The sequence below is a fragment of the Meriones unguiculatus genome, chromosome 4, assembly GCF_030254825.1.
Source record: "Meriones unguiculatus strain TT.TT164.6M chromosome 4, Bangor_MerUng_6.1, whole genome shotgun sequence".
NCBI lineage: Eukaryota > Metazoa > Chordata > Mammalia > Rodentia > Muridae > Meriones > Meriones unguiculatus.
This window is the reverse complement of record NC_083352.1, coordinates 39,435,108-39,449,097: the sequence shown is the minus strand read 5'-3', so window position 1 is coordinate 39,449,097 and position 13,990 is coordinate 39,435,108. Positions and strand designations below refer to the sequence as shown.

Genomic DNA, 13,990 nt, shown 5'->3' with positions numbered 1-13,990 from the left:
AGAAAGGTTGAAAAATAGAACTCTTTTGAAGATTTTATCATGAAGTTTGTCTTTAATAATGAATTCACCAGTGGTAAAGTCACATGTGCTTGGCCGATCAGTGCGCCACTGACTCATGAGCTCATTACAAAAGGATTTCCTGTTTACACGACACACATACCGACATTGGCAAGGATAACAACAACCAAAAAATAAAATGTAAAAATACTCTTTTGAGAAAGACGAAGCAGATAACAAGTATCATCAATTTCGAGTATGTCAGACCAGCTTGTTACACAATAAAACATCCTGAAATCTGTACTAGTGCTAAAAATTTATGTGACATTACCAATAACAAATTTCAGAGCCAAATGAAACTTTTCTAATCAACAGTCTAATCAATAATGAAAACCCTGTTATGCTTCACGTTGAATGAAGACGGAATTATCTTCCTCAGCTCCATAGAAGTATTAAAAAAAATCATTGTCATTTTAAGGAGACAAAATGAGTGTTGTCCTGCAGTCATAAAGAAAATGGCTTAAATGGCAGCCATTATTTAGTAAACGTTATGCAGCTTTTCTGATATTGGTGCTATTCATTAACTTATAACTTTTCTATTTTATGATTTTTCTTGTTCCAAACAATTCTTTACTTGTGTACGATACTTCATCTATCTTGATGTTTTTTGTTTTTTGTTTTTTTTTCTTAAAGGTCCCAAGTTATAAAAGTTCAACCCTCCCCACCAAAAGGAAACTCTGTCTACCCTGGCCCCTGCCTATCTGTGGCATGATGGGAACTTATGTAGGTCTCCTAATTCCCTGTTCCCTCAGTTGTAAAGTAGGAATGAGAATAACTGCTCAGATTATCGGATGGATTAAAAGGATTATGGGCACAGTCCTGGCACAGAGTAAGCACCACATAAAGGCACCTCACCCTTACCACTGCTCCCGGAGCATTTGGGCTGACATTAATGCCTCCGTGATCTGTTGGCCGAGGTGCATGATGGGCATCACAAAGCCATTAGATATGGAGTTGATTAAAAGGACGTTTTCCTAGCCCTTTTAGGAAGTAGAAAGCCAGACAGGCTGAGAACCCTTCTGTGGAAGGTACGGCATGAGGGCTTGGTAAGGAGCATCCCACTCAATACCTCTAAGCTGATAAAAAGTTAGGTGTGGACGCTGGGGGATACTGGTTCCTGGGAGAATGGAGGGAAGTCCCGTTCTGAGCTCACTGGGCATCATCCGTGTCCTAGAAGCCAATTTGGTTTTCTGATGTCTGATTTCTTCTATTGAGGTGCCCTGAGTGTCGATCCAGGACCTCTCCAGTATTATTTTTCTCACTTGAGCCCTAACTTACTCATTTAACAGTTTTATGTACATTTCTCTATCCTCCATAAGACCTTCAGAATTGATATTTTCTTAAATGAAGTCCTTTTAGTCTCTTGGCCACAAGTGCAAACCTACTTTCTCTGACCTCTCTAAGAGATGAGCACCCTCTTTGATTAGGATGTCATTGCTGTCTCTACTCATCTCAGGACTCTAACTGCTGTGTCACAGAAGTTCATTTTTTAACCACTCAGCCTGCATCACTTCTGTGCAGAAGGGGAGGAATGTTGGGTGTCCGTGCAGTGGGAGCTGTCTATTTTGATGTGGCTTATTCCACCCTCGAGTGGTTCTTCTCGCTCCCATGGGAATTGTCTCTTTTATCAGTTTGATCCTTGTTTTCACATACACTGATTGCATCAGAAGAGGCCATAAGGCTGTGGGTTCAACTCTGCGATGGCCAGGGTTGCAAGTAGGGGCAGAGACATGCTTTCAGACAATGTATTTTTCTGAATGGTCTGTAGCCTGCTGACTTAGAGTAAAGTCAACTGAAAACTGATTTAACCAGTGGTTCTAGTGAAACTTGATTAATTTGTACTCTGTGTTCCTGGCATGGTTTAGTTTCAAATGCTGCATGTTAAAGTTCTTGAGTCATGTGATTTCTGCTTTTTTAATTCATACCCATAAGGCAACAGAGTGGCAATAAAGTTGCACTCTTCTATGAAGTTTTTGTGAAATATGTTAGAACATTAGCTCTGTAGTATTCCATTCTGCCCTTCTGCATCATCATAGCCTTCCTGTGTATAATGATATAACATATGTCTAAAGTACCAAGTGATTAAATTATATCTTTATAATAATCAAATTCTCAAAAAATAAAAGCTTGGATTTGAATTTGTATTTGCCTTTGCACCTGGCTTGCTCTGGAATTGGTAGAATCATTATCCAATCAGCAGTCATGACAGGAGTTCTCTGGTCATGAGGAGGGTTTATTTGTTAGGGTATTCAGTTCCTTATCCCTGAGGATGTAGTGAGATGTGAGCATATTCAGCATTTGCTGTTAGAGTGCCCTTGTCTCTTCCCCAATCTCACTGTTTTCTGTCCCACCTTTGATGCCATGATTTATTAGGAGGCAGCAGCATCTCTGTCTTGAGACTGTCAATCAAAAGCCAACAGAGCTGCTGAGAGGCCCATCTTCATGACAGGTGTATCTCTTAGGAAACCATTAATGTGTTCCATGCTTTAGGAAAGGAACAATGTTTAGGATATCTCAAAGTCAGTTGTGAACATCAGTGACTGTCCTGTGGGTGAATGTTTCTGGTATTAACAAGCATTTTCTAAGCAGGCAGTTTGCACATTGCCTCTGAGGATAGGACATTCAAGATCTTTCAAAGAAATCTTTTCTAGCCCCAGCATGACGAATGAATTCTGTCTTGTGCTGAAAGGTTATGTTCAGATTCCACTGCCGTCTACCTCCTCTGGTAGAACTTGAGTCCCAAATTGGTGACTAAACTAAGCTTCTTCTTGCCCAACTTACTGGAAGGCATCCTGGCTTCAGAAGCATCAGCTTTCAGGGAAAAAAAAAATACAGGGTTAAAGCCTCTGAGAGTTTTCTCAAGGGGGAGCGGCAGAGAAGAAAATGCCAATGACTTGAAAACGGCCTCTTTTCATCCCAAAAGTTCCCTTCTGATCTGCCTGTTTTGGTTGTTGTTTGCTTTTACCTTTCATCTATATAAATTTGTTTGTTTGGTTTTTTTGTTTACTTTTGTTTTGTTGTTTGGTTTGGGGTTTGCTTTGGTTTGCTTTGGTTTGGTGTTTTGTTTTTCAAGAGAGGGTTTTTCAAGAGGGTAGCCTCGGCTGTCCTGGACTCACTTTGTAGACTAGGCTGGCCTCGAACTCACAGAGATCCACCTGCCTCTGCCTCCCCGAGTGCTGGGATTAAAGGCGTGTGCCACCAACACCCAGTCTCGATAGATAGATAAGATCATAGATAGATAGATAGATAGATAGATAGATAGATAGATAGATAGATAGATATAGATATATGTGTATCTATATGTATATTTCTTGAAGTTTATTAGTCCTTTGAGATTTTCATAGTATTCATTAATAGTATTCAACCCCACTTCCCTAATCACCCAAAATTCTGTCCATTTTCTTAACCCATCAAGACCAGTTTGGGCTGTCCCGCTCTTAGATGTGTGTTTTCCACTGAAGTGTGGCCAGCTTAGCAGGGCCTTCACCCTTGGAGAGAACTGTCTGTGCATCTCCCGGCAGCCAGCAGTTGCCGACAGCTCCCATCTCCGTGCTGGGATTTGGTCTGGCTTGAGCCTGCATGCGTCCTGTGCATGCTGTCACAAACCACTGTGACCCCACGCATGCAGCTGCCCCACCGTGTCCAAAAGACAGTTTCTTTACAGTCATCCAGCACCTCCGACTCTTTCTTCTTTCTACCACAATGATCTCTGAGCCTTGAGAGGAGGGAGTCGGGTGTTTACATCCCATTTAAGGCCGAGGGTTGTGTAGCCTTCCTCTCTGCACGTTGGCCAGTGGTGGGTCTCTGTCTTGCACTGTCTCCTGCAAATTGAAGCAGGCATGGGATGTGTTCCTTGGACAGTCATGGGGACCTACATAAGTCCAGAAGACAAATCTGCCTGTGCTGATAGTTCATCCAAGAGTGATGGCTCCCCCACCCTGCCATCTTTACTGCAGTCACAGATAACGGTGTGACTGGAGCCAGTTTTCCTATGGTTCTTTATGAGAGGGTCAGTGACCCTCTCCTGTTTGAGTGTCTCTTTAATGAAACTGGAAAACAACGGTCTGAAATATGGCTATCATTTCTGGGATTTAACAGGCATGTGCCTTGGGTAAATTAAGGAGCAAAGGAGGTCCTTAAATATGAATACATTGCCAATGCTTTTTCCATTAAACTCCGTTGGCTGAATGAAATTAGTAAATAATTATGTTGGTGGGGAACCCACTACCTCCGAATGTGATATAATGACTCCCTTTAACAACCGAGCTTAATTTTTCCCCCATACACCAAATTAGTTTTTTAGGCCGATCTACATTGCAAATTGACCGATTTGCATTAAAACTATGCCTACTTGTTCTGATTTGTCAACACCTCTTTTGCTTTTTTTTTTTTTAAGTCTTTAACATTAAGCATGGACGGGTAAAGCCATCTGCTTGCGGAGCCCGCCTGCAGCTCTGTCGGTTAACGCACGAGGCAGGTTACAGCTGTTTAATTGTTATGGTGGTGAATGATTCCCTTTCTGTCCCAAAGTTAATATTTATATATGCGTACATAGAAAGCATGTGGTTAAACACGGGTGATCTAATTGCGAATTAATGACAGCAGGTATTCATTCATTAGTCCCCGCCTGAACAGTGAGGTAGAAAATGGTGTATTTCACATTCAGTCCGGCCCTGGACTCTTACGTTAAGTCCCCGGTCCTACGTTCACATGCGTGAGTCATCCTCTCTGCATACATTTGTCTGCAGAAAGGAAGATGGCACCCTGTAGCTGTCATACGTGGTAAAGGAGAACAGTCTGTGTGGTGATTTCATATGCTTTAACTCTCTCTGGTGCTCCAGTCTGGTGTCCTTCCAGGTGTGACCGGTACAAACCCAAGCAAGCCACAAAGTGAGTCTAGATAATCAGGTCCGCATGCACGTGCCGCCCGCACTTGTGACAAAGCTCGTCTAGGCGGACAGTGGCCCTCCTTTACTCCACAATGGCTGGCAAGGCGCAGATCTAAATTTACAGCAGTCAGCTATAAAAGCTAACAATGTATATTCCATCTGCTCAGTACATTTCATAGTGAAAACAGAATGAAAACTTCCCACCAGTCTCACGATCGATGGGCAGAGACATGCAGATAAAGGAGAGTAATGTAAGGCCAGGGTTCCCAGATAGTTATTGCACAGGTAACGTGGACTTCTGAGCAGACTCTCTCGGCACTTATGTGGACACCGTGACTCACTTAGAACACACTAATCTACCTTCCGGAAATGAAATCACTAGTGAAGCAGTGATGTGCTTTCTTCTAAAAGAGCTGGGTGACAAATCGGTCAATGCCGTGGAAGAAGAAAACTTTTTTCTTCATACACACACGTATACACACAAAACGGAGTTGTCCCCCCTTCAGAAAGCGAACTCATTCAAATAAGGAATGCTCCTACCAAAGGAATATATATTGAGCTGGAGTGTGAAGGCCCCATCCTGGCATCCGTAAGACGGAGCACATTTTCTGCAGTATGCAGAACCAACCGTGAACAGCCCCTAATTCGCTTGATTAAAGCCAAACTCTCCCCTTTTTTCTGGTTTCTTAAATAATAATAATAATAATAATAATAATAATAATGTTACCTCATGGGTCCGGGCTTTTAATATAACCTATGAATAAGATGAATTAGTCATGCCTAGTCTCTGTTGACTGTATGCCGTGGACTGGGAAATAATACGAAGCAGTCGTCATAGATTCGCTTGACTGTAAGGTGGAGCTGTTAAGGTGTTTCTTCAGAGAATTTCCTCTCTGGAGACCTTCTCTACGGGTGTGTGACTAGCGTATAAGAGAACTCTATTCCAAACCCATAAGAGCCATTCCAGAGTTCGCGTGCTGAAGACCTAGGCGAGGCTGCCTGGAAAACTGTTTTGGGTTCCTCATACATGTTTGCGTTTAGTAGAAATTATCTTTATGTAATAAACTAATAATTGTCACAAAAATATGAATCATCACAGAAACAGTGGAGGTCACTGATGACTCAGCAATAAAATGCCATGTGCTTATGGCTTTTTTTTTTTTTTTCAGGGAAGTTCGGAAGATTTTTTTAAGAAGGTTTGAACTATATCTTTTAACAAAACCTCGAGTTTGTCTAAATAAAAATAACAATTACAAAACCAAAAAAAAAGTTTAAAGAACATCAGTTTATACTGAGAGGGATTTAAAGAGTTTGGAAACTATTCATATGTATCACCTTGCAAAATTTAAGCTTATATCCAGTTTTTATGTTACCTGACATCATTAGGATAAATGCTTTGTACAGACATTGGCCTCAGGACAATTGTAGAAAATGGGTAGATTATATGTGTCGCTAGTATCTGCTCATGGGCGGAAAGGCATAAAAAGTTTGTATGTATATATCCATGTGTACTTTGTCAGATTCTTTGAAGGAGTTCTAGATCTACTTCATTTTTATAAACGAGTTATGGTTTGTCTGGGGCTGAGTGACAGTTTGATGTTTTTAATTAATGTTTTCCTAGAAAAAAAACTGGCATAAGAAAGACCCACTGTGACTCATTCACCTCATTAACATTCTATAATTTTTTTTCCTTTTTAACATTATTTATTTATTTATTTAGTGAGACAAGATTTCATGTCACCTAGGATGGCCTCAAACTCTGTAAGTCACAGAATATGACTCTGAACTGCTACTTTTTGGGGGGAGGGAGTTGTTTTTTGTTTTTGGTTTGGGTTTTGGTTTTTTTGGGGGGAGGTATTTTTTTCAAGACAAGAGTTTCTCTATATAGCCTTGGCTGTCCTGGACTCGCTTTGTAGACCAGGCTGTCCTTGAACTCGCAGCGATCTGCCTGCCTCTGCCTCCCTGAGTGCTGGGATTAAAGGCGTGTGTCAACACTGTCCAGTGTTCTTATCAGTTGCACAGCACTGAGGTTCTTGTTTCAATATCTCAGATAACTAACTCTTCACATATAAATTTATAGCACGCATATGTGTGTTCTGGGCCTTACGTATGGTAAGCATGGGCTCTACCACTGAACTCCCTCCCCAACCATCTGTACTATATCTTTGAAAACATCCTGGGAATTGAACCCAGGGCCTTAAACATAGTTAACATGTGCTTCCCCTGCCCTGTACAGAGCTACACCCTCAGCCCATATAACATTCTATTAACATTAATCGCAGTGCTCTCTGGCTAGTTTCATTCCCACATCAGAATACTAATATATACCTGTCCTTTTCCCCCTTGAATCTACAAAATCCAGAGCTGAGTTCTCCCGTATATCATTAAGCTCAAGGACTGAGAACTGAAGGAAGACATGTGTTGGTAACAGGTTTCTGCATGTGGTCCAGTGGAAGGAACCGCGCCATACGCAAAGACTATTACAAAGCTCGGTACAGGTGTGCCAGACAATAGGCTTCTTCGGGGACAGGTTCTGCACATGCAGACATCAAATATGCCAACGCCAGCATTCCGAGCGTCCCTCTGTTACCCCCATTGTAAATATACTCCTCAGTCGGGCATGTGATTCTAAACTGAAGGAAATAGCAAATACTGTCCTATAGGAGGCCCTGTAGCTCAGAGGAGCTGGCGCTTTCCCAGCAGTGCTGATCTTACAAAATGTGCTTGATCTCAGAGCATCTTTTCTATGTGATCTTGATTATTCTAGCCTGGGTGGAATCAGGAAGTGTGTTCTTTACCTGGATAGGCAATGTAAGGGGCAATATAATCGTCCAGAAAATTTGTGCGCCAAATTTCCAAACTGATGTAAAAACAGTGGGGCCGAGGAAATGACGACAATACCCACACTGTCAAAGATATTTGAAGCAGGTCTTCATAAGAGTACCAGCTTTACAGAGTAAATGTCTCGAGAAAGCACGCTGATGCACATGAGCTTTTTTTTCTTTATATGACACCATCTCACACTTACTAGATGTTGAAATTCAAACTCTTTGGCTTTCCAGGATGTAGGATGTTTTAAATGCTTTTCCCCTATCTTAGAATAAAAATTCTGTGGGGTTTTTTTTTAAAGCATATTTTAATGTCCCTAAGTAAACTCTTAAGGATATAAAATTATTTTATGGTGTTTAAAATTATGTCAGTATCATAATCCTTTATGGTGTGGTAATCAGTAATAAAACAGTGCAGTGAGTGCCAATTAACGAACATCAACTCAATGGGTATGCAGCTTGCGCGCTGATTTAAACGGTTGCTGATTGGAATAAATGGATTTAATATGTACTTATTTGCAGACTGTAGCTTCTCTGTCACCCTACTAGGACTGGTACATGAATAATCTAAGAGTGATACTTCCTCACAACTTTAATGAGATACTAATGTGAATCATTTTTTTTCAATCCATGCTATAGAGATTATGAAGCACGCAATACCAGATACAAAATCTGCCCTCTACTCCAAGGACCTTGTAGTGTTATAGCCACCGTGGGGAATGGGTCCTTTATCTTATGGTCGGACTGAATTATCCTCCTCCGAAGATAGGCCCCTAAGATTTGATTGTTGTAATTAAAGAGAGAAATATTTCCAGCCTTCTCCATCCTCTCTTATTTGCTTATGTCTGACTTAAACCTGAGCGTCAACTCAGCAGTCCCGTGAAAATACCATACTTTTTAATATGTTCTGACCAAGCACAGTCGCCAGCAGAAACAGTGGGAGTCATTCCCAACCACAGACATCAGCAGCGCTGCATACACAGACATTTTCTGTTTGTCCCTCGTGAGCTGCTTAATATACATGAAGCCAACGCGCTGCCTTTGTTTCTTCTCCGTGTTTATGAGAATCGGTGTGAGGGTGAAAGATTTGGAATTAGTACCATTCCAGGTAGACTCGCAGGCGTCCACGTTCCTCCCGAAAGAAGCCGTGTGCGCTCTTTTGACCTTGTTTTTAAGGGAGCAGCCTTCTCTGGTTCTCTTGGCACAGTCTTTATAGGTCAGCTGAACTGCTCTGCTCTTGGTGGTTTTTAACACTTTGTCTTCATCCCTTTTGGTTGTATGTGTGTTTTTCACTTGCTTGCCTCCCGGTTTCCCGGACTACAGTTTACAGCAGTTCTTATCAGAAAGCTGTGAGGTATCCTTATATACACTGAGGCTTAGTTCTTCATGGTACCTTGCACGCCGTCCTCCTTCATCTTCAATGATGAACTAACGATTTCTACTTTGTCAGATGTTTTCATTCAAGTCAACCCCTTGACCAGTCTCAGAACAGACGCCCAGGCTCAGCCTCACACAGGTTACACAGTCCTGGGTCTTCTGAGCTGAAAACATAACTAACTCACTTAGTCAGAATGGGAACGTTGGCGTTCACAGATTACATAACTGCTGTTTGCCAGCAGTTTTATCCTAGCCAAGCTAATCTCCTGCCTTGTGCCTCAGTCTCTTTGTCCCTAAAGTGATAAAGATTACAGTGCTACCTCTTCACCCGGAGGAGGGTGAAAATGCATGAGCTAATGTATTGTAAATGCTTAGCATAGTTTTCACTTATAATTAACAGCCAGGAAATGGCAGTTACTGTTGACACCGCCGTGTGTGAGTAAGTGGATTAGGGTGAGGGTGAGGAACATATGGGTGATAGAGCAGGATTTGTAAACGGGGTAATTCCCAACAGATAGCTCCTTCATAGAACATACGAAAGCCTTCATAGCACATGCACTGTAATCACTTTCTGTAACATGCTAAAACCATACAGACCAGGCAACAAGAATACATTGATTATCCTAATAGTGGAAACTATTTATACATTAAGTCACGTGCATCTATAACATTCATTAAAGCTGTATATTTTCATGGCACTCCTTAGCTGAACTTGCAAAGTAATGCCATGCCTTCCTGCTCAGCATGCTAGGACATGAGTGTAACCTGTGAACAGGTTATGCTTCAAGGGCCCTGAGGGCTAAAGCCCTCTTACTAAGCAGGAAGATAGGAGAGCATCATTCTTAAGGTCCACCTCTATGCGTCTTCCTCCAAACACAATGAGAAGGCTTACAAAGAGAATTCTTTTTTAAAAGGACAACGGGAGAAGTGTGTGCAGAGGCTACTGGACCAAAAAGCGTATTGAAGGGTTATGTGATTAAAATAGTTCCAACAGGCCAAACCTTTCACACCCACCATTTTGGAGTCATGGCCCACCCGTGTCAGTGTGTAGGCTAGAGACCCCCGGTGCGTAGACTTGAAGCCTTCACAACTGCTTCATTTGCTGTGCTCCAAGGGCAACTGTGCATCTGGGTTATTTTGAAAGCGAGATGGTGAAAGCTGGGAGTTGGTCACAGCCTTTTAAAGGCATCTGCATCCTACCATAAACCCCCTATGACCGTTAGTTAGTATTCGCTGTCAGCATGGCTGGGCTTTGAGTCACTAGGAGGTTGAGGCATGCCCCTGCGTAGGACTGTGAGAGCCTTTCCAGAAAGGAATGGGAGGGATATTGTTCCTGAATGGCACTAACACGGACTGAAAACTTGAATCGATTAAAAAAAAAAGAAGAAGAAAAGACACAAGGTGGGCGGGGAAAGGCAATGTCAATTCCCCTTTATCTGCTTCCTGGCCAACCATGAAGTAAGCTCCTTCATACCTTCCCTGCCTTGTTGAACTAGCTCTGTAAGATGAATCATCCAGTCCTTTAAGTCGTTTCTGACTGGCATTTTTGTCACAGCAATATAAAGCTGACTCAAACACTCACTCACTTCAGATTACTCAAAGAAGCCACATAGAAAGGCATCTAAAAGAAGATGGCACTGCCCACAACTTTAGTCAAGGTATCGTTAGGTCAAGAATGGTTGCACTGAAATAACTTCCAACCCCCGTCCAGCAGTGGTTACTACTGGGAAAAGAAATTATTTCTGAATCCCCAAGAGACAGCACTATGACAACAGCTCCTGACTGTGTCTGGAGCCAGGCAGCCCCCATTGCTGGCTGTGTACCCTGTACTCAGTCGCTCATCTTTCTCTCCTCTCATCCATATTTGCTGTCTCAGTTACACTTGCACCCAAGGCAGATGATGAAGATTAGCTAAATGAATAACATAAAGTGCTTAACCTAATAGCATAAGCTAAGCCTTGTAATTACATTGAGGAAGCAAGGCTGGGAGCAGGGCACCCCATGCTTGTTCTAAGGTCATTCTGAAGCTGCTCTAACCTTAAAGACTGACTTGGGTCAGAGGTAGAAATGTGGGAGCCGTTAACATGCCTGCCAAGTACTCATAACCTACAAGGCGTTTGGAAGCAGAGCTCATAGAAGAATCTGGAATTATCTTGACCACTTGCATTTGCAGTGTGTGTAAGTTTTCAGAGCCCATCTGCCACCGCTTCTCTCTGGTGCAAAACCCAAAATAAGGTTTAAGAATCGTCACCCTACAAGAAGTGTGGAAATCCTCTCTCCCTGTCTTCTCCATGGAGCCTCTTGAAAGTTAAATGCTCTAAATGCCAAGGAAAGTATTTTGTGAATAAAACATAATAATAGTTTTTTTTTTAATAACTAGCACCCACCTATTCCAGGGGAAAAAAAGAACTTTAAAATCTAGTTGAACTAGTTGGTATTTTTTTTTTAACTTTAAGTTAAAACACACCTTTAAAGTAATTTCTCTGCAACTTCATGTGCACCTCAGCAACTGTTGGGTGTATTAATTTTTAACTATACTGTATTTTTTTATGATTATTACTCCTAATGGCTTCTTACAACATGCCTGCATTTTTCTGATTATTTCCTGTACTGGCTTCTGTAATGATGTTTTTATTGTTACAATTATTTTAATAATCATTTTAACCTCATGTATCCACATTTTCTTTCAACTTCTTCATTATTTAGAATCATGATTTTGAGGCATTCATTACAAATTTCACTCTTTAAAATAAAAGATTGGTTATTGTTTTTATTTTTCTTAGTTTTAGGCTATCAGTGATTCTTTATGATATTTAATATTTTCCTTATGATATGAAAATGATAAATCTTGGTATCTTCTACTCATTACAAATGTTTTTATAGCTGCTTTTTAGTTTTTCATGAATGCTATGTTAAATATGGCTAATATTTAAAATGTTGTGGTAATTATGATCTACTGTGTGTTTTCAAATGCATTTTCTAATTTCAGCTCCTCTTCTTGGTATCCCCCGTCCCAGTGATAACCCTATCTTTACTGTAAATCAATCCATTGCTTTTCATAATGGACTCTGTTCAGAAAAAAAATCTAGATCAGAATTTAACTGTGTTCTTTATTTTGATTGCATTAACTATAGCACATCTGATATAAAAGCACATGATATACTCTCTAACTGTAATCAGTGTAACTAATTTTTATAAACTAAGAATTCCCTTGGAAATAGTGCCCTGCCTGAATCGGAAACTCTAGATTATTACTTTCATTATGATTATGTGCAGATCATCAAATGAGCTATTACAGAACTCTTGCAGATTACATAACACTTAAAAGGAATTATTAAAAATTAGTATCAGAGTCATGATGCAGTCATAGATTTCTCTTTTAATGCTTACGAGATGAATTATGCTTACTAGGTTATGATTGCAGAGTAGGACCTAATGCCATTTCTTCTTTCACCTTAATTTCCCTTGTAATGTATTGTCAATTAGCCGTAAACGTTCTTATTTTTAAAGGCAATTCAGAAGCCTCTAATGGAATCCTGTGGCAAAGCAAAGAATCCTTTTATACACACAGTACAGATGTGTCAAAACCACTTATGAGTTTGTTTGCCCACATGACACAGCCAGCAGACCTGAGTGTCTCATGTGAAAGTTACAATTTAAATCATTCTGTTAAGAGTACCGCCGCCACTTGCATATGTCAGTAATGAAAAATAATCAACATAAGCATCTTTGAAAAGCAATTTTAGATCATTAAAGATGTATGAATTTTGACAAAGCAAGAAGATTTGAGGCTTATTAAGAATATATTAGGTCTCTACCATGAGTGAAGGGAGAGAGGTCCAATGTCTCAGAAAGATAAATGGAACAAGGGCAGCTAAAGACACACAGTCTTTGTCCAGCTGGTCCTGTAAACTTGGCGAGAGAAACAGAGCCTATTTCAAGATGGTCCTTGAGACAATGCCTTGGACCACTCCTGTTTCCTAATGGAGTACATATGCAGTGCAGCTTGTTCATCTGGCGCAGATCCAAAGGCTACTGGAGACCCCTACGGGGCTTCATACGCCCTTTCCAAGTAGAACGGATATACATTGGTCCGACGAGTCTTAATTTCTTTCTTTTCCTTCTTGCCTGTTTATTCATTGTGAAACTTTGATCACTGTAGATCTCAGAGCAGTTCATTTCCAAAATTCTTTAGCCATAAAGACCCCATTCCACTGATTCCACTTAAGCTTTCCATGCAGGGAGGTGTTAGCATCCCCCAGACTGACCTTTAAAGTGCTGCGCGGTTCCTGTCGTCACGACCACACTGACTAAAATTGACCGTAGGTCATTTACAGAAGGTTCCCAGTACCTCTCTGTCATGTGATGTGAGTCCTGTGTCAGCTGCAGCTGCGCAATTTGCATGTGAATTCTGAAAGTTTCCTTGTCCCATGTGACACTTCTGAAATGTCTGTCTGTTCTCTTTTTCCTTTTTAACTTCCCAAGCTCACTATTTGGATAAGATAGTTAAAGGTACTGTATATCTACTCTTTGTTGACTTATCTGCATAGATAACTGTAGAGCTCTGTATCAGATCGTGCTAGGCGGAACAGCAGACTTTCTCATGCATATTTTTTGTAAATTGTAACTTGGGCTTACAGTACGGGAAATGCCTCACATTTGAAGACTTAACTTGTCTGTGTCTCATTTTTATAATTTTGGGTTCTCACAAATTTCATTCCTATGTAAAACAATAGTTTTCACTAAAACCAAAACTGAAGATTGCAGTACATTTGCTGTTTTGTTTTGTTTTTATTTTATTTTGCTTCAAAATCTTCCTTGTTAGTAACTCAACCAATG

At 40.8% G+C, this 13,990-nt stretch overlaps 1 protein-coding gene across 19 annotated transcripts in view; it reads left to right on the top strand.

The window, feature by feature from the left end:
• The window catches only part of Tenm3 (teneurin transmembrane protein 3), a 2,741,632-nt gene that overhangs the window by 2,644,302 nt on the left and 83,340 nt on the right, over window positions 1–13,990 (top strand). For 14 of the 19 annotated variants that reach the window (XM_060381770.1, XM_060381769.1, XM_060381766.1 and 11 more), the window contains one exon: window positions 13,637–13,663. The exons of the other annotated variants lie outside the window; for them this stretch is intronic. In XM_060381770.1, coding sequence (XP_060237753.1) covers window positions 13,637–13,663 — 27 coding nt within the window. The remainder of the gene's footprint in view (window positions 1–13,636; window positions 13,664–13,990) is intronic. 19 annotated transcript variants of the gene reach the window in all.